Source organism: Haliotis cracherodii, unplaced genomic scaffold (genome assembly GCF_022045235.1).
Source record: "Haliotis cracherodii isolate W230 unplaced genomic scaffold, xgHalCrac1.p SCAF_4, whole genome shotgun sequence".
In the NCBI taxonomy this organism is placed as follows: domain Eukaryota; kingdom Metazoa; phylum Mollusca; class Gastropoda; order Lepetellida; family Haliotidae; genus Haliotis; species Haliotis cracherodii.
In genome coordinates, this window is record NW_027266297.1 from 24033689 (window position 1) to 24057757 (window position 24069).

The 24069-nt window shown below is 40.7% G+C and overlaps 3 protein-coding genes across 4 annotated transcripts in view; 1 reads left to right on the top strand and 2 right to left on the bottom strand.

The window, feature by feature from the left end:
- Window positions 1-104: 104 nt before the first annotated feature.
- LOC139478926 (DNA repair endonuclease XPF-like) lies at window positions 105-18491 on the top strand. Its single transcript, XM_071261619.1, has 22 exons — window positions 105-539; window positions 882-978; window positions 1119-1201; window positions 1485-1607; window positions 3213-3270; window positions 3839-3991; window positions 6324-6437; window positions 6783-6931; window positions 7509-7562; window positions 7800-7869; window positions 9613-9697; window positions 9983-10134; window positions 10606-10695; window positions 10853-10969; window positions 11801-11995; window positions 13657-13794; window positions 14426-14554; window positions 15051-15137; window positions 15480-15653; window positions 16175-16315; window positions 17245-17340; window positions 17810-18491. The coding sequence occupies exons 1-22, from the start codon at window positions 466-468 to the stop codon at window positions 18050-18052; spliced, it is 2622 nt and encodes an 873-aa protein (XP_071117720.1). The 5' UTR covers window positions 105-465; the 3' UTR covers window positions 18053-18491.
- Window positions 18492-19573: 1082 nt separating this feature from the next.
- On the bottom strand, window positions 19574-21174 carry LOC139480379 (uncharacterized). Its single transcript, XM_071263443.1, has 3 exons — window positions 21150-21174; window positions 20285-20346; window positions 19574-19834 (listed from the first exon to the last, which is right to left on the bottom strand). The coding sequence occupies exons 1-3, from the start codon at window positions 21172-21174 to the stop codon at window positions 19574-19576; spliced, it is 348 nt and encodes a 115-aa protein (XP_071119544.1).
- A 2521-nt stretch (window positions 21175-23695) lies between these two features.
- Window positions 23696-24069, bottom strand: part of LOC139478554 (ras-related protein Rab-1A-like) — a 12852-nt gene continuing 12478 nt past the window's right edge. For both annotated transcript variants that reach the window (XM_071261060.1, XM_071261059.1), the window contains one exon: window positions 23696-24069. This exon is cut by the window's right edge and continues 1328 nt beyond it. The gene's annotated coding sequence lies outside the window, so the exon portion shown is untranslated.

Genomic DNA, 24069 nt, shown 5'->3' on the forward strand with positions numbered 1-24069 from the left:
AAATATATTGACATAAGTCTCTCATAATTCTCGCTTGTAAAAGTAATTGTGTACGATATTATCCTTTAGGGTGCACTAACAAAATGTCTGCGCCCATGAAACAACTTGTGTTTGGCTGACACAAGCACTTTTTCTTAGTTTTTGGGAACAGTAGGGAGCTATTGCAATAGTGACAATAACATTTCATGGATTTTAATTGAAAATTCAAATCAGGCGACGTAATATGAGTCAAAACGTCACATATTCACCCATTGTTTGCAGGGTTTAAGAGTAACTTCTGCAAAGTTGGAAGTTGATATTCGTTTGAAAAATAGTATAAAGTGGAAATATGTTCTACCGTCCTCGTACGGGGACCAGGACAACCACCAAATTCAGTTGACATGTCATCCTTGAATTCAACTGGCAACTGTCGGATAACATGATAATTATTTTGTGGGGGTAGTGGGGTAATACAATATATCGAAAATGACCTTATTAGAATATGAAAACCAAATGTTCCTGGATTCATTCCATGAAGATGGATTGACACTTTTAGCGAAGTATGTTTTTTTTTTTAGAAAGTCTGTTAATAGTGGATTATTATTTTGCATTTTAACGTCAGTCTGGTCTCTCTTACGGTGCAAGAAAACCATAATGTTTACATGTTTACTGTCTTGTACTGTCCAGAGACTGGTTTTGTCTGTATTGTTATGGTACAGTACTAATGTATAACTGTGTAATCTGTAATGTATTATTGTGTTCTTTATTGGTCAACAAATGGATTATTTTATTGGATTTCAAATGGATTATTTTATTAGCTATGTATATGTTGTCATAGTTATAATATTTTTCAGACAACAACATTACACATGTATTTCACATCTTTGTTTATTCGTTTCTAGGGGCCTTGGTATTGACAGAATCTTTTTGAACTTCCTGAAAGTGTATTCAGACCCAGGTAGTCTAGTTTTGGTGTTGAACACATCCACTGCTGAAGAGGTGAGTTAATCCTGACAAAATAAATGAACATTATCCATTATTTGAGGAAAATCATGCAAATGTAATGATATTATATGACTATTTGTATTTCCTTCTGTGAAGAACAGAAACCCATCACTCCGTTGTTGTAATTTTTGCAGGAATACTTCATTGAACAGTTGGAATCTCAAGGGGTGAAACCACTACCAAAGGCTATTACAAATGAATTCAGCGCTAATGATAGGTAAAGAGACGTATTCAAGTTAGTTATGAACGACTGTCCAATGGCTAGTTTCTGACATAGGAGTCAGTAGTCCCAACACTGATAACCTCCAGAATCAGAACAATATAAGTTTGTCGCCTAAACATTGGTAAAAAGAAAAAAAGTCTTGATAAACATGATAAATACCAAAAATAATTCTTATGACTGAAAGACCATAGTTAATTAGATAAGAAGTATTGAGTGTATGATCATGATGATGGTCTAAATTGTTCAGGAAGATAGATTAGATTGTGTTTCATTTCAGGTTAAACACATATGTTGAGGGTGGAGTATTGTTTATTACATCTCGGATCCTGGTTGTTGACCTGCTGACTGACAGAGTGCCCATTGATCATGTGACTGGTATCCTGGTGTACAAGGCTCACAAGTAAGTGGTGTGGGTGGGGTGGAGTACTGCTGTGGTTGAAAGGGGTGGTGCTGGTGGTGTGAAGATTGATGTCAGGGTTTGAGTTAGGCAGGATACTGATGTGGGTAGGGTGGTGTACAAGGTTCACAAGTAAGTGGTGTGGGTGGGGTGGAGTACTGCTGTGGTTGAAAGGGGTGGTGGTGGTGGTGTGAAGATTGATATCAGGGTTTGAGTTAGGCAGGATACTGATGTGGGTAGGGTGGTGTACAAGGCTCACAAGTAAGTGGTGTGGGTGGGGTGGAGTACTGCTGTGGTTGAAAGGGGTGGTGGTGGTGGTGTGAAGATTGATATCAGGGTTTGAGTTAGGCAGGATACTGATGTGGGTAGGGTGGTGTACAAGGCTCACAAGTTTGTTTGTTTGTTGTTTAATGCCGCACTCAACAATATTCCAGCTATATGACGGCAGTCTGTAAATAATGGATTCTTGACCAGTCAATCCTGTGATTGACAACATGGGCATCGATCAACGCAATTTGGACCGATGACATGTATCAACCAAGTCAGCGAGCCTGACCACCCGATCCTGTTAGTCGACTCTTACAAGAAGCATAGTCGCCTTTTACGGCAAGCGTAGGTTGCTGAAGACCTATTCTAACCCGGATCTTCACAGGTACACAAGTAAGTGGTGTGGGTTGGGTAGAATACTGCAGTGGTTGAATGGGGTGGTGGTGGTGGTGTGAAGATTGATATCAGGGTTTGTGATGTGGGCTAGGCGGGATACTGATGTGGGAGGGGTGTTGTGGTGTGAAGAGAAGTCTGTGATTGGAACAGGGGAAGCTCGCTAAGATCAGAATCCTGATTATGATCTGTCACAAATAGTTCTGGGTGGTCCATACAATCCTGTCATGCCTCAGAAGAGGTGAGGTGAAGTGGGGTTTAACTTCGCGTCCAAGATTATTGCACTTATATAGCGACGTGCATGCACGTGTGTGTGTGTTTGTGTTGCTGCTTGTACTAGTCCGGACTGATGCCGATTTATAGTGCTAGCTCACTGAGATACCATGCCAAAGTTTTAACATGACTACCCCACTCAGACACAGTATACTGACTCCGAGCTGACCAGTCCTTGTTTTAGCCCCTTAATGCCGAGCGCCAGACCGGGTAACAACAAGTACCATCTTTTAACGTCTTTTGGTATGACGCGGTCAGGGATCGAACTCCGGACCTTCCGCTCTCCGGGCGGACGCTCTACCACTAGACCACGGAGGCGGTCTTGCCTCAGAAGACTATATGTGGGACATTAAGAGGTGACTAACATGATCAGGTGGTCAGACTCACTGACTTGGTTGATGCATGTCATCGTATCCCAATTCTGTTGATTGATGCTCATGTTATCAATCACTAGATAGTCTGGTCCAGTCTTGATTGTTTATATTGCTGGAATATTACATGGGATGCTAAACAAGGAACAAACAAAATATGTGGAACATAGACAATTAGCCAAGAGATGTAGATGGAAAAAACACCAGCTTCATTTCTTTGCTTTCTGCATTCAAGGTCTTTGACAGTACCATTATGATTGTAGATATTTTCTTGTCACAAAAATGGTAAATTCTTCATTTTCAGAATTATTGAGTCATGTCAGGAGGCCTTCATTTTACGCCTGTACAGGTCAAAGAACAAAGTAAGCATTTAAACATGATAAAATGAGGAATTGGTTTTCGATATTTGGAATAAGAGAATACCTGCCTCTAAAACTATGTGATCACAAAATACTATCTATACTATTAAACAATTAACAATGATTAATACATACAAATTGTTATGAAAGTAGAATAAAACTGATTTCAACTGTATGCTGATGAATATTAACATGATCATGATAATGCTTTAAAACAACACAGATGAATTCTAACAAATGATCAGGTTGAAGTATTCATTTTGTTATGTTAAAAGGGGGCACAGGTGACCCAGTCGTCTAAGGCTCCGCGATTCGCTGTGCAGAGTTGCGTCCCTTGGGCATTCCAGAAACCTATGCTTGTGGGTTCGAATCCCGGTTCGCCCCAATTATGTTTCTAGGTTTGTCAGCACCATCCCCGTGCTCTTGGGTTTAACCGAAGTGGTAAATGTCTGAGACCTGCATCACTTCGGGCTTTCCTCCCACATTAAGCTGACACGCAGTGATATAATTGTAATACTGTTAAAAGCGGCGTCACTCACTCACTTGTTATGTTAAATTTCTACTTTTTCAGACTGGATTTATCAAAGCCTTCTCTGCCAGCCCGGAGTCCTTCACCTCCGGTTTCTGTCAGGTGGAGAGGGTCATGAAGAACCTGTTTGTCAAGAAGCTGTTCTTGTGGCCCCGGTTCCACGCGAGTGTCGTGTCATGCATGGAGAAACACAAGGTCAGTCGACATGGTCGGTGCAGAACATCTTGTAATATTAGGGCGGTCGGGTAGCCTAGTGGTTAAAGCGTTCGCTCATCATGCCGAAGACCTGGGTTCGATTCCCGACATGGGTACAATGTGTGAGGCCCATTTCTGGTGTCCCCTGCCGTGATATTGCTGGAATATTGCTAAAAGCGGCGTAAAATCTAACTCACTCATTCACTCACTTGTAATATTAGGTTACATTCGTTAGTTGACAAGCTGATTAGTCTTGTACACCATGAGACTATGATACTGCTTGAATAATCCCTCACATGTTGCTGGTGACACATATACCAAATTCATTATTATGAGTTTTACAAAGTGGAAAGACTTGTTCCAAATGTGAAGCAGATTGTCACAGTGTATGTTAAGAATGGTGTTGGTACAGATAGCCACCCATAAAATTGATTGCTCCTCACATTTTTAACCATTTTATCAGTATAAAAAACTGCTTGGGTCACCTGTTTTGATGAAGCTAGTTTGGTTACTATGGTTACTAGAGGCCTGATTCATTTGTCTCACAGGTTGCCAGGATGTAGCTGTAGCCATTATTTATATTTAATCTCTTAATATGTTAGTTAATATTTAATCACTCTCGTCGTTTTGAGCTAGATCTCCTCAAACATCCTTTGTCATTACCTCTGACCTGTTGTGATGATTCTGAGGCAGAGGAAGTCCCAGTATTCCATGCCTGTTCAGTGCCTATTAGGCCGTCTAATGTGCCTAAGGCGCCGCAATTTGCTGTGAAGAGTTGCATCCCTTGAATCCTGGTTCATCACGTTTATGTTTCTAGGTTTATCAGCACCGTACCAATGCTTGCGGGTTTCAACAAAGTCTAAGACATGCATCCTCGCACATCAAACTGACACATATGATATAACTAGTGTACTGTTCAAAACGGCATTAACCCCAACTCACTCACTCACTATGTGGGCCGGCCTGGCATGCTATCGCTTTCAGTGTTCGAAATAATTTTAAAACCTAAAGAGAAAGTCGTGCAGGTGACCCATAAATGTTGCATGCAATCTTCAAAGTCATACCTGCCCACATTCAGACAATACTGAATTTCAATGTATACTTGTTTATTGTGTTATCAAGATCCTAAGAAGTATTTCTGATTATGTGTCTAAATATCAATCCCAATACGCTAAACTTATGACTAGATTGACCAATGAAAGCATAGTTACTTCCTTTCATCCACCGTTAATAATGGACTGCCGACAAAAGTATGCGAAAAATAAGAGGCAAATCATCTTTATTCAGGTGAAATGATTTAAACAATTACTTGAGAATCTACGAGGAATACTGAATACGTAAATTATCTGCCAGACACTCAGGCAGTTTGAGACAAATTTCATGCAGCCCGACAGAAAAGTCACCAGCCGCGGGCAGGCGAGCAGGCAGTTATTTTGGACACTGGTTTCTATCAACCAATGGTCTGCCTTCCTGTAACATCTCTGGATTATTGCTGACTGGAGTGGAAAATAACAATCACTCACTCATTACTCCTGAGACAGACATCACTGAAGTCCCTCTGCGATTGGTTTGTTTGTTGTGTAATGCTATACTCCACAATATTCCCACTGTATAGTTGCGGTCTTCAAATAATCAAGTCTGGACCAGACGGTGATTGATGCCATGAGCATCAATCCATGTAAATGGGATACAGTGACATGCTACAGTCACCTAGCCTGACCACCCGATCCATTTAGTCACCATGTTGAAGAGCATAGGTTGCTGGGGACCTATTGTAACCAGGAATCCCCATGGGGGACCCTGTGCAAGAATATATCGAAAGAGTATGTTAATGGAGATGAGCCCCAGGGGGCCTGGGGTCAGGATAGGTCCTCCAGCTTAGCTACTTTGTTGATTGTGGGTTATTGTACCCCAGGGGAAGTTGCTCATAGTCTCAACCACTTGTCTATCTGGCAGGGGGCATGGGTGGCCCAGTCATCTTAGGTGCTGCGATTCGCTGTGCAGAGTTGCGTCCCTTGGGCATGCCAGAAACTTATGATTGTTGGTTCGAATCCCAGTTCGCCCCAATTATGTTTCTAGGTTTGTCAGCACCATACCCGTGCTCATGGGTTTCACCGAAGTGGTAAACGTCTGAGACCTGCATCACTTCGGGCTTTCCTCCCACATTAAGCTGACATGCCGTTATATAACTGGAATACTGTTAAAAGCGGCGTTAAACCAAACTCAGTCAGTCAGTGTCTATCTGGCCCACAGTCAACTGCATGATACTGCTGAAATACAGCTTACTGGGGTATAAAACAAACAATCAAATTCAGCCAGGTCTCTCTTTCAGGTGGATGTGATTGAGCTGCAGGTGCAGATGACGTCCACCATGACGGCATGTCAGACAGCGCTGCTGGACCTCATCAATGCCTGCGTCAACGAGCTGAAGAGATGTACACCAGCTGTAAGTGTCCTATAGCTTTAGGTGTTACTTACCCTACAAACAACCGCCAGAGTGGCGGGTGCTACCTGCAGAGCAGGACATGCTTACCCTTTTTGCGATTTCAGTGATCCATGTATATAATTTGTATCACTGTTTTGCCTCTTATGCCCAATGGAATCTGTTTCGCCAGATAATAGAGACTTGATTATTCTGTTGCATTCTTTGGATTTTCAAATTATCTAAATTTCCATTTCTTAATGTTACTGATTTTGTAAAAATTCAAAATTGATTTTCTCCAGTACTGATATGACTATATTTGTCAGGAAGTAAACTTGGATACGTATTTCATATTTGCGTTACTTTCAGATTGATACAGATGAAATCACAGTGGAGAATGCTTTAGCCAAAGCCTTTGACCGAGCTATTCGACAACAGCTGGATCCAATATGGCACCAGCTAGGGGCTAAATCAAGACAGCTCGTCTCCGATCTTAAAACTCTCCGTCTCATTCTCAAGTTTGTAAAACCCTCATGTACTTACTAGTATGATACATTTTCATTACTTGTGAAAGACTGCAGCTGATTGGCCAGTAGAAGTCTTGTAAAACCTATTTGTTTGTGACATCACAATTTACCCTGTTCGCACTTCGTGTTACCAAGATGTACTATTTACTCTGATAATTTAGGAGTGGGTGACTGGGTAATATATTAAGACTACCCCATACTAAAAGAAAAATGGTAAGATACTGCCGTGAATAAAGTATTGGTGAAATATGGAATGATGCATTTGTAGCAGGATGTTGAGTCATCCCACAGATAACATCCTCACCTTGTCAGCCTGCTGACGGGGATAACCTCTTTGGTCATGTGGACAAGGCGTCCGATCTCTGATCAGAAGGTCCGTGGTTCGAATCCCATCTCGGGGCTCGGAAATTTTATGGCTGCTACACGTTCAAAAGGAAGTTTGGACAGTAACACATGGGGCAGGGTATTTATATTGGATATAATATACTGGATTATCAAAGATGGGGATATTGTTCAATAGTAATTGTTAATTGTCTCCTAATTTGGCCTCTTGGTTTTCTCTTTTCAGACACCTTACACAGTATGACTGTGTGACATTCTACAGTCTTGTGCATTCAGTCAGGTAGGTTGATTGTACAGAGACTAGTAGGGCCCATAGTATAGGAGCCATGCTCATTTATACATTTGTCAAGGATGTCCTGGAAAGATATGGAGGAGTTATACTGGAATTAGCTAGGCTTCTCAGGGACTCAATAAACTCAAATTAAGCCTTTTGCAAGATGCCTTTGGACAAACAAACAAAAAGGTTGTATATTTGAAATTGTGTAATTTGAAGTGCTGTAATGATTTATTCTTGCAGGACAAATGAAAAAACTTTTGGTCAAAACACTGGTTGGTTGTTTCTGGATGCTGCTGACAGTCTGTTTGTGGTAAGTAGGTCAGTCTGTCAGTGTTGGGTGAGTGAGTGAGTGACAGTCTGTTTGTGGTAAGTAGGTCGGTCTGTCAGTGTTGGGGTGAGTGAGTGAGTGACAGTCTGTTTGTGGTAAGTAGGTCGGTCTGTCAGTGTTGGGTGAGTGAGTGACAGTCTGTTTGTGGTAAGTAGGTCGGTCTGTCAGTGTTGGGGTGAGTGAGTGAGTGACAGTCTGTGTGTGGTAAGTAGGTCGGTCTGTCAGTGTTGGAGTGAGTGAGTGAGTGACAGTCTGTTTGTGGTAAGTAGGTCGGTCTGTCAGTGTTGGGTGAGTGAGTGAGTGACAGTCTGTTTGTGGTAAGTAGGTCAGTCTGTCAGTGTTGGGGTGAGTGAGTGAGTGACAGTCTGTTTGTGGTAAGTAGGTCGGTCTGTCAGTGTTGGGGTGAGTGAGTGAGTGACAGTCTGTTTGTGGTAAGTAGGTCGGTCTGTCAGTGTTGGGGTGAGTGAGTGACAGTCTGTTTGTGGTAAGTAGGTCAGTCTGTCAGTGTTGGAGTGAGTGAGTGACAGTCTGTTTGTGGTAAGTAGGTCAGTCTGTCAGTGTTGGGGTGAGTGAGTGACAGTCTGTTTGTGGTAAGTAGGTCGGTCTGTCAGTGTTGGGTGAGTGAGTGAGTGACAGTCTGTTTGTGGTAAGTAGGTCAGTCTGTCAGTGTTGGGGTGAGTGAGTGACAGTCTGTTTGTGGTAAGTAGGTCGGTCTGTCAGTGTTGGGTGAGTGAGTGAGTGACAGTCTGTTTGTGGTAAGTAGGTCAGTCTGTCAGTGTTGGGGTGAGTGACAGTCTATTTGTGGTAAGTAGGTCGGTCTGTCAGTGTTGGGTGAGTGAGTGACAGTCTGTTTGTGGTAAGTAGGTCAGTCTGTCAGTGTTGGGTGAGTGAGTGACAGTCTGTTTGTGGTAAGTAGGTCGGCCTGCCAGTGTTGGGGTGAGTGAGTGAGTGACAGTCTGTTTGTGGTAAGTAGGTCGGTCTGTCAGTGTTGGGTGAGTGAGTGACAGTCTGTTTGTGGTAAGTAGGTCAGTCTGTCAGTGTTGGGTGAGTGAGTGACAGTCTGTTTGTGGTAAGTAGGTCGGTCTGTCAGTGTTGGGTGAGTGAGTGAGTGACAGTCTGTTTGTGGTAAGTAGGTCGGTCTGTCAGTGTTGGGGTGAGTGAGTGAGTGACAGTCTGTTTGTGGTAAGTAGGTTGGTCTGTCAGTGTTGGGGTGAGTGAGTGAGTGACAGTCTGTTTGTGGTAAGTAGGTCGGTCTGTCAGTGTTGGAGTGAGTGAGTGACAGTCTGTTTGTGGTAAGTAGGTCGGTCTGTCAGTGTTGGGTGAGTGAGTGACAGTCTGTTTGTGGTAAGTAGGTCGGTCTGTCAGTGTTGGAGTGAGTGAGTGACAGTCTGTTTGTGGTAAGTAGGTCGGCCTGTCAGTGTTGTGTGAGTGAGTGAGTGACAGTCTGTTCTAATTGAGAGCTATTGGGGAAGTTGATAAGTGCCTGAATGGGCTGGTGAGTTGATAAATGACTTAAGGTGACTGAAATGATATGGTGGGTTGCAAACTTAGAAACATGTGATTAGTGAGCTTTATAAGATGCTGAATTGTCAAATGAGCAGATAAGTGATTTGGTGGATATGAGGGTGAATGAGTGAGTGTGTGTGGTTGACTGTATTAGTGACTGTGACTGGTCAATGTCGGATGTAAGTAGACTCTCTCCACTTTGTAATGTTTATTTTCCAGCATGCTAAAGACAGAGTCTGGAAGTCTGCACCCAAAAAGAAGAAAACTGGAGACGAAAATGAAGACAAGACGAAGGAGGAACCAAGTATGTCATCAAACAATGTTAATGACAAGTCACATACCTTTAGCTCAGATTTTCAAAATGACAGGTAGGATAAATACAAGGGTTGTGGTGAAAGGGTTCGCTGGTCAAGACGAAGACCCGGGTTCGATTCCCCAAATGGGTACAATGGTTGTGAAGCCCTTTTTAAAATAATATGTCGTGAAGTGCTGACTGCAAAAAATATTCTGTATCAAACAAAATCTCCAGCCGCCCACCCCAGAATATTAATTGGACGAGTCCCTAATGTGAACCATGTCCTCACTGTAGTCCCTGTGCTGGAGGAGTGCCCCAAGTGGCAGGTGTTGAAGGAGGTGCTGCGAGAAATTGATGAGGAAAACAAGAAGTGTGACCCTGACCTTGGCCCAGGTCGAGTCCTTGTCTGTGCCGAGGATGATCGCACATGCAGCCAGTTGAAGGAGGTAAGAAACAGAATATGAGAACAGGATCAGGACAATAAAGAGTTCAGGACAATCATGAGTTCAGGACAATCACAAGTTCAGGACAATCACGAGTTCAGGACAATGAGTTCAGGACAATAATGAGTTCAGGACAATAACGAGTTCTAGACAAAAATGAGTTCAGGACAATCATGAATTCAGGACAATAACGAGTTCAGGACAATAACGAGTTCAGGACATTTTTGAGTTCAGGACAATAATGAGTTCAGGACAATCATGAATTCAGGACAATAACGAGTTCAGGACAATAACGAGTTCAGGACATTTTTTAGTTCAGGACAATAATGAGTTCAGGACAATAATGAGTTCAGGACAATCACGTGTTCAGTACAATAACAAGATGATTACAATGTGAAGATCATTGCAGCCATGGCTATAAGTAACTTGTACTATCAATGATTAGAACAGTCCTGTACTCTACCCTTGTTTCAGTGCCTGTGTGATGGAGGCAAGTCTATGCTAGCCCGACTCTACAACAAGTTCCTAGCTGTGAAGGGCGGCCATGTTGAAGGGGAGAAAGACGTAAGTGGAGGCTACACTTTTTGACTCTCAAAATTTCAGCTAATTGATATCATATGATTCACTTCATCAATGGCGATTAACGTTCAATACTCTGCAAATCTATGACGCCATATTTGCACTTACATTTATGTATCTAGCAATGTCATTGTGCTTTCAGAGAAAACATTTTTCAAGGAAAGGGAAAGGTCATGGCAAGGGTCAAAAGTCTGCTCCTGAAGCGTTGACCTTGACCCAGATGATTGATGCAAACAAAGAGTTGGCTGAAGGAGAACAGGTGATGACAATGAGATCTGAGTTAAACCTTTTTCCAACACAGTTTTGCACATTCAGGGCGTTAGCAACATGGTTTGTTATGAGGTCATGCCTGCCTGGAGTTGCCTCAGATAGATTTTCCTCTGGAACTAGTGCATCACACAACAGACATTCCCCCAAAAGCAGGAAGGTCCCTGAATCAGAATGTTTGCATGGATGATTCCACAAGTGGTCCCTCCTTATCCCTGTCAGGGGTTCTCGGGTTTGATATGTACAGTATCTCATGCTTGTCATTAGAGTGGGGATTGGTTGGTCACAATGTATGCCTGATGCTGTGTGTATTTGCAGCATCAGTGGTTGCACATACTATCAGCCACTGGGTTGCCTGACCCAGACGCATTACAGGTGCCACAAAATCTTATTATGATATCTGACTGTGTCATAAAACAACATTCACTCACTCATTCATGTAGTCATGTCCAGTTTGGTGTGGTGTTAGTGGGTCTGAACATATTGTATCAAATATGTTTGGATGAACTGGATTAGTTTGTAGTCTTGCTATATGGGCATGTTCTTATTCATAATGACATGAATAACGAACATGACGAATAATGACCTATTTCAGTGTGAATTTGACATACAGCAACATGCCTAACAGAATCATTTGGAATATGAATTCTGTACCTGTGTTTACTCATGGAGTATGTCATCATTCAAAGAATACTGGGTACTTTAGTGTTTTTTTAACCAAGCCGTTTTCACATTCACTCTTCATATTCAAGTCACTAGCTGACAATGCCTACTGGAAGTTCTTTCTCATTACCGGTAGGTGCCAACATTCATGTTTTTGCAGCATTCTGATACCTCAGATGACTCCCCCCTGTCCTCCCAAGATGCCTACTACGGGGTTCTGCCGGAGCCAATGACCATCCTGCACCCCCTCCACGGCTGCACTGACCCCCACGGGCTGACCCGCACCCTCCAGGAGGTCGAGCCCAGATATGTCGTGCTGTACGACGCCGACATGCAGTTTGTACGACAGATAGAGGTGGGCACTCATATTGATGGCAACTACTTCCCAACTTACTTAGCAACTGTTCAGCTACTGGTGAATTATTACCATCGGTGTTGGCTTCATTGAATTTCTCGGCAATATGATACAGACTTTCACTTTGGTAATGAAATAGATCAACTTTCATCTGTTTGTCTGCAGCTGACCTGACTTATCTGGCAGCTTATGGCTGCCTAGTCGGGGGGGAATATATACTACCGTATTCGACGTGATAAGCGCCCCGCTCTAATAAGCGCCCACGGCGATATTTCCTAATATATTGGCTAGTGAACAATCCCAATTAGCATCCCTTTCAATTGATCAATGTACACGTCAAGACTTATTTATTCGTGTATAATACACACTTGTGTGTTATATGCACCCTTTATTATGGGAATTTTAATTCTGGAAAATATATACACACAAACTTTTCTTTTTGATCATTTCAGGCTGTCAGCATAAACCACGAAATTTACGATCTTTCAACTCTGTTTTTTAAATCAAAATTTTATTCTGATAAGAGCCCCCTATTTCTAATTTTGAGAGCGCCCGTCAAATACAGTACTTCTCTGTTGATAAGGTTCTTTTTATCTCTCCATGATACACAAAACTGATACTCATACTCATTATAATATGTCAAATGTACATTTAAATAGGATGACATCTGATTATTCCTATCCTGCTATTCTTGTTGGATTTCATTATTTATAATTACAATCATTTCGTTTCAGCAAATCAGTTATTAACACACAGCTGCTAATATATTCCGTTACATATAAAAGTACCCACTTTAATCATTAATTTAATGTCAGTATTTCATTCTTTATAAAGCTGCAGATTTTTAAATTAAAGACCTCTAAGAAAGAAATGTTTTAATTTTCAAAAAGGATGTCTGAAATACTTTGTATACACTGTAGGAGTTTGGTAGCTAAGCTATGTGTAGACGAGAGGGGATTGACCTTCATGGTTTGGAAAGGAAAGGAATACTTTCGGGGGGTCCAGGTTTCAGGTTGTGACCTACGTGTGGCACACTTCCGTGGAGTCACATCATGTGTGTAACACTACACATGCCCTGAAGCCCTGTCCTAATTGTAAAAAGGTGATTTCTTTGTTCGAAACAAAGCTCAGTTATCAAGTGAAATAAAACGGAAATGGATTGTCTGAACTCTTTGATTGTATACTACTCCCAACAAGTTAAAGAACAACAGACGTAGCAGTTTTTGAAAGTAAGCAGAAAAGGCAGTGTTAGAAATTGGCACTAGTCCTGTAGCCCTTGTCAAACTGACCAATGCATCATGAGGACGAGTAGAAATTTGTCATTTTAAGGATTTTGCTATATGGTATCATTTTAAGGACTAAAAATGTTAGTTTCTACCACTGAAAGGCTTGGGGTCCTTGTCATGATGCTAATGTTAAAAGCTGAGGATTATGGGGTCCATAGATTCAAATATTACAGAGCAAACTTCAAGGATCCCTCACGAGTTTCAAACACTGCGTCATTGTGCATCCCATGGAGCTCAAATTGTATATAATTTGCATAAATTCTTTATTTCTATGCATGATGGATGCAATATGGATCCAGTAACAACCTGCCACATTGGTACACATTGTTCCCTTGTATGCCCTGTGCCTGACATGCAGTCACTTCAATGTGCTAGGTGTATTGCTCCACACGTCCGGGGGTCCCGCTGAGGGTGTACTTCCTGCTGTACGGCAGCTCGGTGGAGGAGCAGAGATACCTCACCACGCTCAGGCGGGAGAAGGATGCCTTTGAACACCTCATCAAACAAAAAGCTGTGAGTGTCAATAACAAGATGGGAACCCAGTAAGGTTTAAGTGAGCTTTATGTCAGCTGACAGTGTAGAGCACTCTTTCTAATGTCCAATACTTGATATCTGAAGGAATACATTATATTAATTTACATGACCAGATTTTCATTACTTTCTTGCTTCTATAGAAACACCAGGTCCCCTGTTAAAGGTATCCCAAGGGCTTGTGTAGCCTGCCATACAGACCCTGAAACAAATATATCCAGTATAGCATAAGCAAGTCTATAATAGTTGGCAAGTCTAGACTACTGTATTTCAATAGAATGCAGTCTCTGGGCTCCTTTTTATTATATTTTATTAAGATAATTTAACAACTTTTTTCTGTAAAATATTTCCATTTCAGAAAATAGATTTGAGTCAAGGGCTAGTAGAATTTCAGTCTGTGTTGTGGCAACTTTATATCATGTCACTTTTTGGGCGAGAAAATAGCTCAGGTTTATTTGTACTGTGAACTTGGGTGGCAACAGTGGCTCGGGCTCGGTGATAGTATTCAGATGAGTGACCCATCTGCTTTGAAAATTTGAATCTTACATTTCATAATTTTGATATGCAACATTAATTTTAGTTAGTATTTAATATTTGTGTTTCTTGTAATTAGACAATGGTGATCCCAGAGGAGAGGGATGGCAAACTGGAGGACGACCCAAATCTTGCACGGGGTACAACTGCAGCAAATGAAACTGTCAGCTCTCGGAAAGGTGGTACAGTCAAAGAAGTTCAGCAGAGAGTATGTTTAGATATAGGCATTTTGATATACAGTAAACTACGGTTATAACAAACTCAAAGGGACCAGTGATTTTAGTTCGTAATAACCATAGTTCGTTATAAGCATATAAACAGCATATATACATCAAATGGCCAGGACTAAAAAATAAGTTCATTATATCCGTCAGATCGTTATAAGCGTGTTCGTTATAATTGTAGTTTACTGTTTATGTTTATGCATAGGTCATAAAAAATTGTCACCAAAGAAAAGCTTCAGTTAGCTATACAGTATCGCTAGTTGTTCATTTGTTTTATTTCTTGAAATAAAATTTAATTTGTTCATAAGTTGGGGTGCCATATTTGTCCCAATGTTCTTGTAATTGGGAGCACGATGTCATGGTAGGTGTGCTAATCCATTGATTATGGTATATGAACTGAAACAATTGGGCCGTTATTCAAATAACTGTTCTTTGTCAACAATATTTTCTCCTGACTGTGGATGATAATATCGGTTTCAGGTAATTGTTGACATGAGGGAGTTCCGAAGTGAATTACCATCTCTTATTCATAGGAAAGGAATTGACATTGAACCAGTTACAATAGAGGTGAGTGGTTTGCAGAATACTTGGGGAATACATGGGCTTGGGATTGTTTTGCAGACATTTTAATTTTTTCGGTGCAAATCTTGCAAGTCAAAATAATTCCTCTTCATTATCACAAATAGGTTGACACTGATCTGGGGTTTGTTATCTCTTTGCAAGCAATATACAGTTAAAAGTTATGAAGCCAATCCAACCTTCAAAACATTAATTTATTTAAAAAATAATTTACGAAATTTCATTCATTTTTAACTGTTGATTGAAAAAAATGTTTTCACTTTTGGTGATTGTTATAATGGAGTATTGTTATCATCAGTTGCCATAGATACATGTTTTTTTTATGCACAGGTAGGGGATTACATCTTGACCCCTGACATCTGTGTGGAGAGGAAGAGTGTGAGTGATCTGATTGGATCACTCAACAATGGCCGACTCTACAACCAGTGCGTCTCGATGTGTAGATTTTACAAGAGGCCAGTGCTGCTGATCGAGTTTGATGCAAACAAGTCCTTTGCTCTCCAAGTGGGTAAAACTGACTCAGTAGGCCTACATATGTATCCTCAAGATTTGTTGAATATCTGAGTGTGGTCACTGGCTAATTGTAGCATTGCTTGTTGATATGTTTATCTTAAAGAGTGGTATGCGATTGTATTTTGTGTACGCCCCATCAACAAAAATGTTATGATGGGTTTGTATTGCAGTCTGGGGCACAGCTTGCCCAGTTGTCTATGGTGTAGGGACACCTTGCTGTTTAGAGTTATGTCCCTAATGTGCCAGGATCTGCTGTTTGGGGGTTTGAATCCCAGATTTGACCCAAGTATGAGACTTGGTCTTTCAGCACCCCCCCTAGGTTCATGCCACGTTTACAGCCCAACACAATCATTGCATTGTAATATAGTCTTAACAGATACGTAATATATTGCATTGTTATACTATGTTGCTATATGGCTGAAATAATGCCGATGCAACGTTAGATTTTAACTCACTCACTCTTAACAGATATATATTGTATAATATATTACAAATCATATTGTTGCTTGCAGGGCAAATATCCAATGTCCAATGATGTTTCCATCCAAGATGTAACATCCAGGCTGTCCATATTGACCCTACACTTTCCTAAACTAAGAATCTTGTGGTGTCAGAGTCCCTATGCTACTGCAGAAATGTTTGAAGAACTGAAGGTTAGTAGAACTTTATACATCACAGAGGCATGACACATCTTGAATTGATGGAGAATCCACAAGATACTGGGAGTGCCAGTCACTGGTTCCTGCACTGTTTTCTCTACCTAATAGGGCTGGGACGATACACTAACTGAACGATCACAATACCTTGCTCACAATCCTATACGCATCATGATACATGCATGTGCTCTTATCTATGGTGCGTAAGCCATCTTTTTCATAAACAGGATGGCCAAATACCTGGCACACTAACCATTTACATTTGGCAGTGTCAAAAATGGTGCAATGGATGAAAATATTTACATTTTCACAAGTAATTATTGCTTGGTGTAACATTTATTAAAAAATACATTTAAGGTAAGAATCGATACCATTTACTTAGTATGCAATTATGAACGATACTTGACACTTGTCGTCCCACTACTACTCCCTAAGACAGCATACTTGTTACATACGTATGACATTGTTTTATCTTCAGATAAAGGAAACAGAATAGTTGGTGGTTTCCTTACTCCTAGAAATTTTCTTCAAGATTTGATTAATAACATGTTAACTAGTTACTGTCCTGTGTCGATATGAAATGATACAAATATAAGATAAGGATGACATGTCAATTTGTATGAAATTAATTGTCAGGATAAGATGGTGAGGCTCGCTGACATGGTTGATGCATGTCATCGTATCCCAATTGCATGGATCGATGCTCATGATGTCAATCACTGGATTGTCTGGTCCAGACTGGATTATTTACAGACACTATCATATAGCTGGAATATTGCTGAGTGTGGCGTTAAACAACAAACAAACAGCTGGTGGGAACTATTTTTTTACTGAGATATTTAATTTATTGTTTGTAAGCCCTGGAAATGTTGATTTTGTCAGTATATATTGAATTTTTCTGTAGAAATAATGAACATTTATTACAGAAAGGGCGGCCCCAGCCTGATGCGGCGACTGCAATGACTGTGACGGCTGGAGAGGGAACAGTGGAGTGGACAGACAAGTACAACCACAGTCCTCAGGTGGGTTGTTAGTGAACACTGGTGTGGCAAGTTGTAATCCGGTGCCTTACAGGGAGAGGATGAAAACTCACATTGTACTATTTGAAGACTTCCTAGTCATGTGGCTAAATGTGTGATTGCTTGTGAATTATGTTGACAGCAAACATGTTGAGTTATCTCCCTTTGCTTATCAGTGAAGTTATTATAAGTAGTTCTCGCTATTCATTACATTTTTACTTCATGATGATTGGCTAGTTAACACCAATTGTTCACCTTGTTGTGAAGCAGCCTATAGCAATGTGGCGTTGCCAGAAATTGATAATGACATCCCCCTGTGTTCACACGGTAATAACCTACTCCTAACCTCATCTGCTCAGTCTCGTATAAACTGAATTCATTTGGATCTGATCATTCGTAATTCCTCATAGTTTGCAGTCTATTCTATGAATATGCAGAACATTGAAAGAAGAATCTATTTGATTGGTTGCAGGACTTCCTGCTGAGGATGCCTGGAGTGAACTCCAAGAACTACCGCTACATCATGAACAAAGTACAGGACCTGGCCGAGCTGACCACGTTGTCGGAGGAGGAACTGTCAAGCATTATGGGTAATGCCCAACAAGCCAATCAGCTGTACACCTTCCTTCACACAGAACAGAAACAGATGGAGGTGGTAGCCACATCAAGCAAAAAACGTTTTGAAAATAAGAAATCTTTCAAACGAAAAAGATGATATCCCTTGCAAAGGAATTTTGGAAAATTTCTGAAAAGACGATCAGCTGCAGTGTTCCTTTTCACCTATAAGAAGTATGATACAAGTACTTTGCAAATCATTGCCGGATTTTCAAAGCATTGTCAAGTGGAAACTTGATAAATGTGTAGAAAGTCCAACACATAGTGCATATTGTACAGAATTCTTTCAGGGAACTCATTACGAACAAGGTTGAGTGTTGAGCAGATGTGTTGAGTGTAACTCAATGCACACACTCTGTTGCAAAAAAGTCAATGTTGCACTGAAATGATGAAAGTTTCTGAAGACTCACTGAAAGGAGAGGAACAAAGAAATGTTCAAGTTGTTGTGAGGGATACTGGAAAGTATAAAGGCACTGATTGGTAGCCATCATCAAGGAACTAATGACTTTATGCCAGGAGATGTCATTTCAACATTGACATGGGATACAAAATTATGTACAATGTAAGTCATAATTTACTTTTGTGCAAATGAAATTTTGAAATGATGCATATAATTTGTCTTGTTTTCTATCATCCATTGAATGTGTGAGCGGAGGATAAAAGGTAGATTTTGTGTGCCAAGAACACAACAAACTGCTGAAGACATCTGAAGTGATCAGCAAGCAGGAATGAGGGGACTAAATGGGGATTGTGTGGTCACAATGTCTACATACACAAGCCATGAACTGGTTAATCTAGCAGCGATAGCTTTTGGAGACGCTGGATATGACTCAATCCTTGAACAGTTATTATTCTTTTACTTTGTAAAGAATTCCTCTATATAATAGTCTACCACATTGCGATGTCAGGGAGATGTAGTACCCGTCATGCCTATTTCTGTTGCAAAAACTATATTAACAGGGACAGGATGGTTTACTGAGCATATCCTGTTTGATTGTGTGTCACTGCAATCTTACTGCAATCATCCTTATTTACAGGCAACATTCACCCATTCTATATATTAATAATTTCAAGGAAATATGTCCCCTCTATCACCTTCTGAAGAAAAATGTAAATTAGTTGTTTCACAAGGTCCAATTAAACAAATCATGTTAGGATAATGCCATTCAAGTATCTTTCTTTACATAGTTGGGTGAACTAGTGCGTGAATCACTTCATGTTTTGATTCATGATCCCACTTTCGTGTTTTATCTTGACTTCTGTCATTGATTAATACTTCAGGTTTTGATGTTTTTTTACTAACATTTAGTCATAGTCAACATGGTGGTCAAAGTAGGAATATAACTTCTGCCCATTATTAATTTTTTCATTGAAATATTTTCAAGGTTGAGTCAAGTTATTGGGTTTGCTCAACATGAAGTGAATCAAGTTAGATTTAGATATTAAATGCAAATGAAAACACAACTAAAGTATGTGCAAACTTATTATGTATCTCAAAACACTCTATACATCCCAGCTCAAAAATATTTTTTAATAATTTCTAAGTATGGTCCCGATAAATTGTCTAATAGGTAACAAATAGAATCAATGTTTAATGACATGTAATTTTGTACTTGTCAGTCTAAACTTTCTTCTTGAACACATTCTTCACCCTTCTGAAGAAGTTGGCCACCCTTGACATGAAGGCCTTCAGGAAGGAATGGGAAGGCTGTGTGATTTCCTCATCGGCAAGATCCAGATCTACTTCCACAAAGTCAGTGTCGTCCACGATGAACTGACCAGCAATGGTGAGGGACACAGAAGGGACAGTGCTGGGACGAAGGGTCTGGGGGACAGGCAGATCTAGGGGGGCAGGGATGGTCAATACCTCCAAGGTTGGATTCTATACATAGTGAGAAGAGTTGAGATAAAGAAATGTGGAGAAAGAGAGTTATAGGAGAATGTTGTTGGAAAGAAAAGAAATATGGTAGTGAAGTTGATGGGAATTATTTAAATAGGGAATAGAGAAAAATATAATTTCTTTGGAGCTTAATATGCAATAAAATCCTTCCATGTAGCTTTTAAAAATGAATTTCACAGCCATCATGATGCTAGTATACCGTCAGGAGATTAGTTTGTGAGTGGAAAAGAAAGTTAACTGGCTGGAAGATACTGACAATCTAGTTTGCAAACTTAGATCTTCATTTGAAATCAGTCTCTGCATTAGGACTTTGGTCTGAGTTTGTTGTGGCATGAGGAGTAAATCTAAATGTGTTACTTATGGGTTTCGGAAACCAGCATACTAAATTCGTTGCAATTGTCAGTACAGAACAAATGGTCCTACTACACCTACTGGACAAGGGGCGGGATAGGTCAGGGGGGACATGGCCAGAGGGAACCAAACCATCCGATCAACTGGCAGGGGCAAAAGAATATTATTTAAGACACATGCTGCAACACTTGAACTGTTAGACCAAAAACTTTATTTTCTGTTTTGAAGTCTTGCACACTACAAGTCAAGTACATGTTATGTTTGTACAGTGGGTAAAGTGGATTACAAACTGTGAGGTTGATCTTCTAAAAAATGATTAGTCTACAACAACCTGATTCATATCACGGGATTCGTAGCTATACACAAATACAACTATCAATTCGTATTAACAAACCCATGAAGGGTCCCAAGAATCTGGGTCCCGTTCCACAAAGCGTTCGTAGCAATACGACTGTCGTAAGCCAAAGCGGCAAGCCTATGATAAAGTATGGGTGTTACGATCTTCTTAGCGTTACGATCTGGGTGCCGTTGTACGAAGCGATCTTCGCGCTGAGGTGGTCGTAACTCCCATACCATAACATGGACGTACGACAGTTGTAGCGCTAAGGATGTTTTGAACAATGGCACCTGACACTGAAGTATTGTTATATAATTGCAGTAAAATTAAGCTACGAACTACCGGCCCGGTAGCCCACTCGAAACGAAAACCTTTGCACACTGTGTGGAAAAAATAACAATGAGAATCAAAGATGACATTTTGATAGCGGCGAGAACTGTAGATTACATAACTGAATATTACTTTGGACTATCTCACTAGGCTACAGAATCATGACAAAACTTAGAAGAACCAGACAAGGCGCTGACGAGATATAATTTCACTCAGTCCCAAAGCATCATGGTGGAACGAAGACGTCCACAAACCTAACAAGAATTCACAGAAGGGTACCTTGAACGTAACTGCTCGCGTTCATGGTGGCAGATAGTCAAGCAATGGAAGATATTATAGGTAGAAGCAGTCCCTTAGTGCAGATGAAACAACAATGGCGTCGATGTTACCATCAAAGTGGCAACGGTAGCCAAGGACAACATGAAGTCTCGCAAAATGACAAAATCACACGTTATTACAAGTTTTGACTAGTTCCAGGTGGTAAGACTTGCGCTTGCAACGTAATATATCTAGAGACGGGATCTAGTAACAACTGAAAGTTCCAAGTAGAGTTGCGCGAACATACGAAATGATAAATATTGTCAGAGCCTGAAATTAGCACTCGATGACTTGCTGAATCTCATTAAAATCTGATCTTAGTTCTCGCTATCTCGCTAAACAAAGATCTGAGGACATCCCATTACGGGTCACGTCAGAACAACCTTTCATCCGACCAATGTAAGCGTCGCTTACCAGATCATGAAAGTGACATTCGGAATGTGTTTTCTAGTCATGCAACCTCGAAAATGTTAACACGGGGTATTCCGAACGACAGTTACGACTGATGCCGTCAAAGTTATCGTCTATCTCTCGCTTCCCTGGGATAAATATTTGAATGGAGGAGGCGTTGCCCAGTACGTGGGAAGCTCTGTCACACAATTGCATCCATATATTAGACATTCAGGAATGTTCGTTTGTTCAGTTTTCAAAATTTTAATCGAGAACTGTGTCAACATATTTTTCAGGCGTAGTCTGAAATAGAAGTCGCCAGGTTGAAACGAGTGCCGTAAAGCTCGAGAAAGCTGCTTTCTAACTGGCTGATGTCGACTTCTTGTTAGTCATTTCAGTGGTCGGTCAAAGTTCGCGAAAGGTAGTTCTGACGTGACCCGTAATGGGATGTCCTCAGATCTTTGTTTAGCGGCAGCGAGAACTTAGATCTGATTTTAATGAGATTGTGACTTGCTTGAAGAACGAGTCAACGAGCACTAAACACGAAGGCTTGGGTATTTTGGGTACAAGTCAGAACGAACAGACTATACAGAACGTAACGTGTTCAGCAAACATCATTGCTGAAGCAATATATTTACACTCTAAACATTCATCTGGATGGCTGCAAGTACACTGTACATGTTCATCCATATGGGTGGTGGTCGGGTAGCCTTGTGGTTAAAGCGTTCGCTCGTCACGCCGAAGACCGGGTTTCGAATCCTGACATGGGTACAATGTGTGAAGACCATTTCTGGTGTCCCCCGCTGTGATATTGCTGGAATATTGCTAAAAGCGGCGTAAAACTAAACTCACTCACTCACTCCTCCATATGGTCGCCGAATTGGTTGATGCATGTCATCGATCCCAATTGCGTGGATTGGTGCTCACGATATCAATCACTGGATTGTCTGGTCCAGACTTGATTATTTACAGACCACCGTCTTATAGCTGGAATATTGCTGAGTGCGGCCTTAAACAACAAACCAACCAACCAACCAACCAACCAACCAACGAACCATCTTTAGATGAAAATTTAGTTTGACGACTGCAAACTGACTCATGTCATTAAATAGTGATATAATTTGTCATTCTTATGACTCTTAAAGCTTTCTTTACATGCTTACCCTTTTCGAGAACACCAGAAATCAGTGATGACACCTGGTGTTCTCGAAAAGTGAGTTAAGGGTAAGTGAGTTAATATTTATTGCTGATGTGACGTTAAATATTAACTCACTCACCCTTAAAGGGGAAGTGTACACGCAAAAATCACTTTCTTTCTTTTTCTAAACAAAACGCAATTTTAGAATTAGTTAGTATCTGTGTTTGAAAATATACACTCATTTTTTTTCACAGTGAAAGTAGGAAGCTCACAATAGTGTGAAAGTGATATGCCGTTATGAGGCCTTCGTTTTACGAGCGAAATGGGCCTGAGTTATCCCCCTTAGATTATGACGTAATTGGTGCCAATTCAACTGGGTCCCTGTCTATTCTCAACCCAAAAGTTATCAAGGACCAGTTTGCGGTAAAACAACATGGTCTACGACACACTCCGGCGCAGTGGTGACTCAGCATAACACAATTCTGGCTGGCATCTGAGAGTGCTAGAATCACAAAACTGTACCTACACCACGTGAAGCGGCTCTAACAAAGCATGATGACGTCATAATGTTTATCAATTGGCACCAATGACGTCATATTGCAAGGGGCATAAGCCATGGTGTTTTTGTTATGGAAATAGAACACTTGGTAAATGTGAAAAATATAAATCGTTTTAGTGCAATAAATATGTTAATTAAATATGATGTTTTTATATTTTTGTCTATGACACTTCTATGTTAACACTTTTAATGTGGAAAAAGTACAAGAAAAAATGGTTCATTTCCGTGTGAACTTGACCTTTAACTCACTTTTCGAGAACACCAGGTGTCACCACTGATTTCCAGTGATCAATTTATATAATTTTCACCGCTATTTTGCCTTTTCTACTCAATGGACTGTTTCGGCGTATGGTATTCTCTGGTGTTGACGTTTTATATTTCAATCACTAGAAACATAAATACAAAAGTTTTTGTCTTGACCTTTGTTTTATTTGGATGTTTGTAATGTTGTCATAGATATACATGTTAATAAATATACACATTGTTTTGTCAACATTTTGTTACATTGCACCTTTCATCAGATTTGGAGCGCCTCCGTGGTCTAGTGGTAGAGCGTCCGCCCGGAGAGTGGAATGTCGACGGTCAACATACACTTGACATATGAGAATCAGTTTTGTGTATCATGGAAAGATAAAAAACTGTCTCCATCAAAAGTTGAGTAGTATAGTTGGCTCGTGTGGCAAGCATGGGACACCGGGACGTATTGTGCAACCAGTGGCACAAACACACGTTTAATCACCACGGACACTTCAGAATTATGGCTGAGAATATTATTCAGTATACTGTGTCTGAGT

Bases quoted from the DNA above. Each gene is read 5' to 3' on its own strand.
- LOC139478926 (XM_071261619.1), top strand. From the start codon at position 466: ATGACCTTATTAGAATATGAAAACCAAATGTTCCTGGATTCATTCCAT. The intron at 6,438-6,782 runs GTAAGTGTCCTA...CGTTACTTTCAG, and splicing joins TGAAGAGATGTACACCAGCT to ATTGATACAGATGAAATCAC. The intron at 9,698-9,982 runs GTATGTCATCAA...TCCTCACTGTAG, and splicing joins CAAGACGAAGGAGGAACCAA to TCCCTGTGCTGGAGGAGTGC.
- LOC139480379 (XM_071263443.1), bottom strand. From the start codon at position 21,174: ATGAACGCGAGCAGTTACGTTCAAG. The intron at 20,347-21,149 runs GTACCCTTCTGT...TGCCCCTGCCAG, and splicing joins CGCGAGCAGTTACGTTCAAG to TTGATCGGATGGTTTGGTTC. The intron at 19,835-20,284 runs GTAGGTGTAGTA...CACTATGTATAG, and splicing joins CCTATCCCGCCCCTTGTCCA to AATCCAACCTTGGAGGTATT.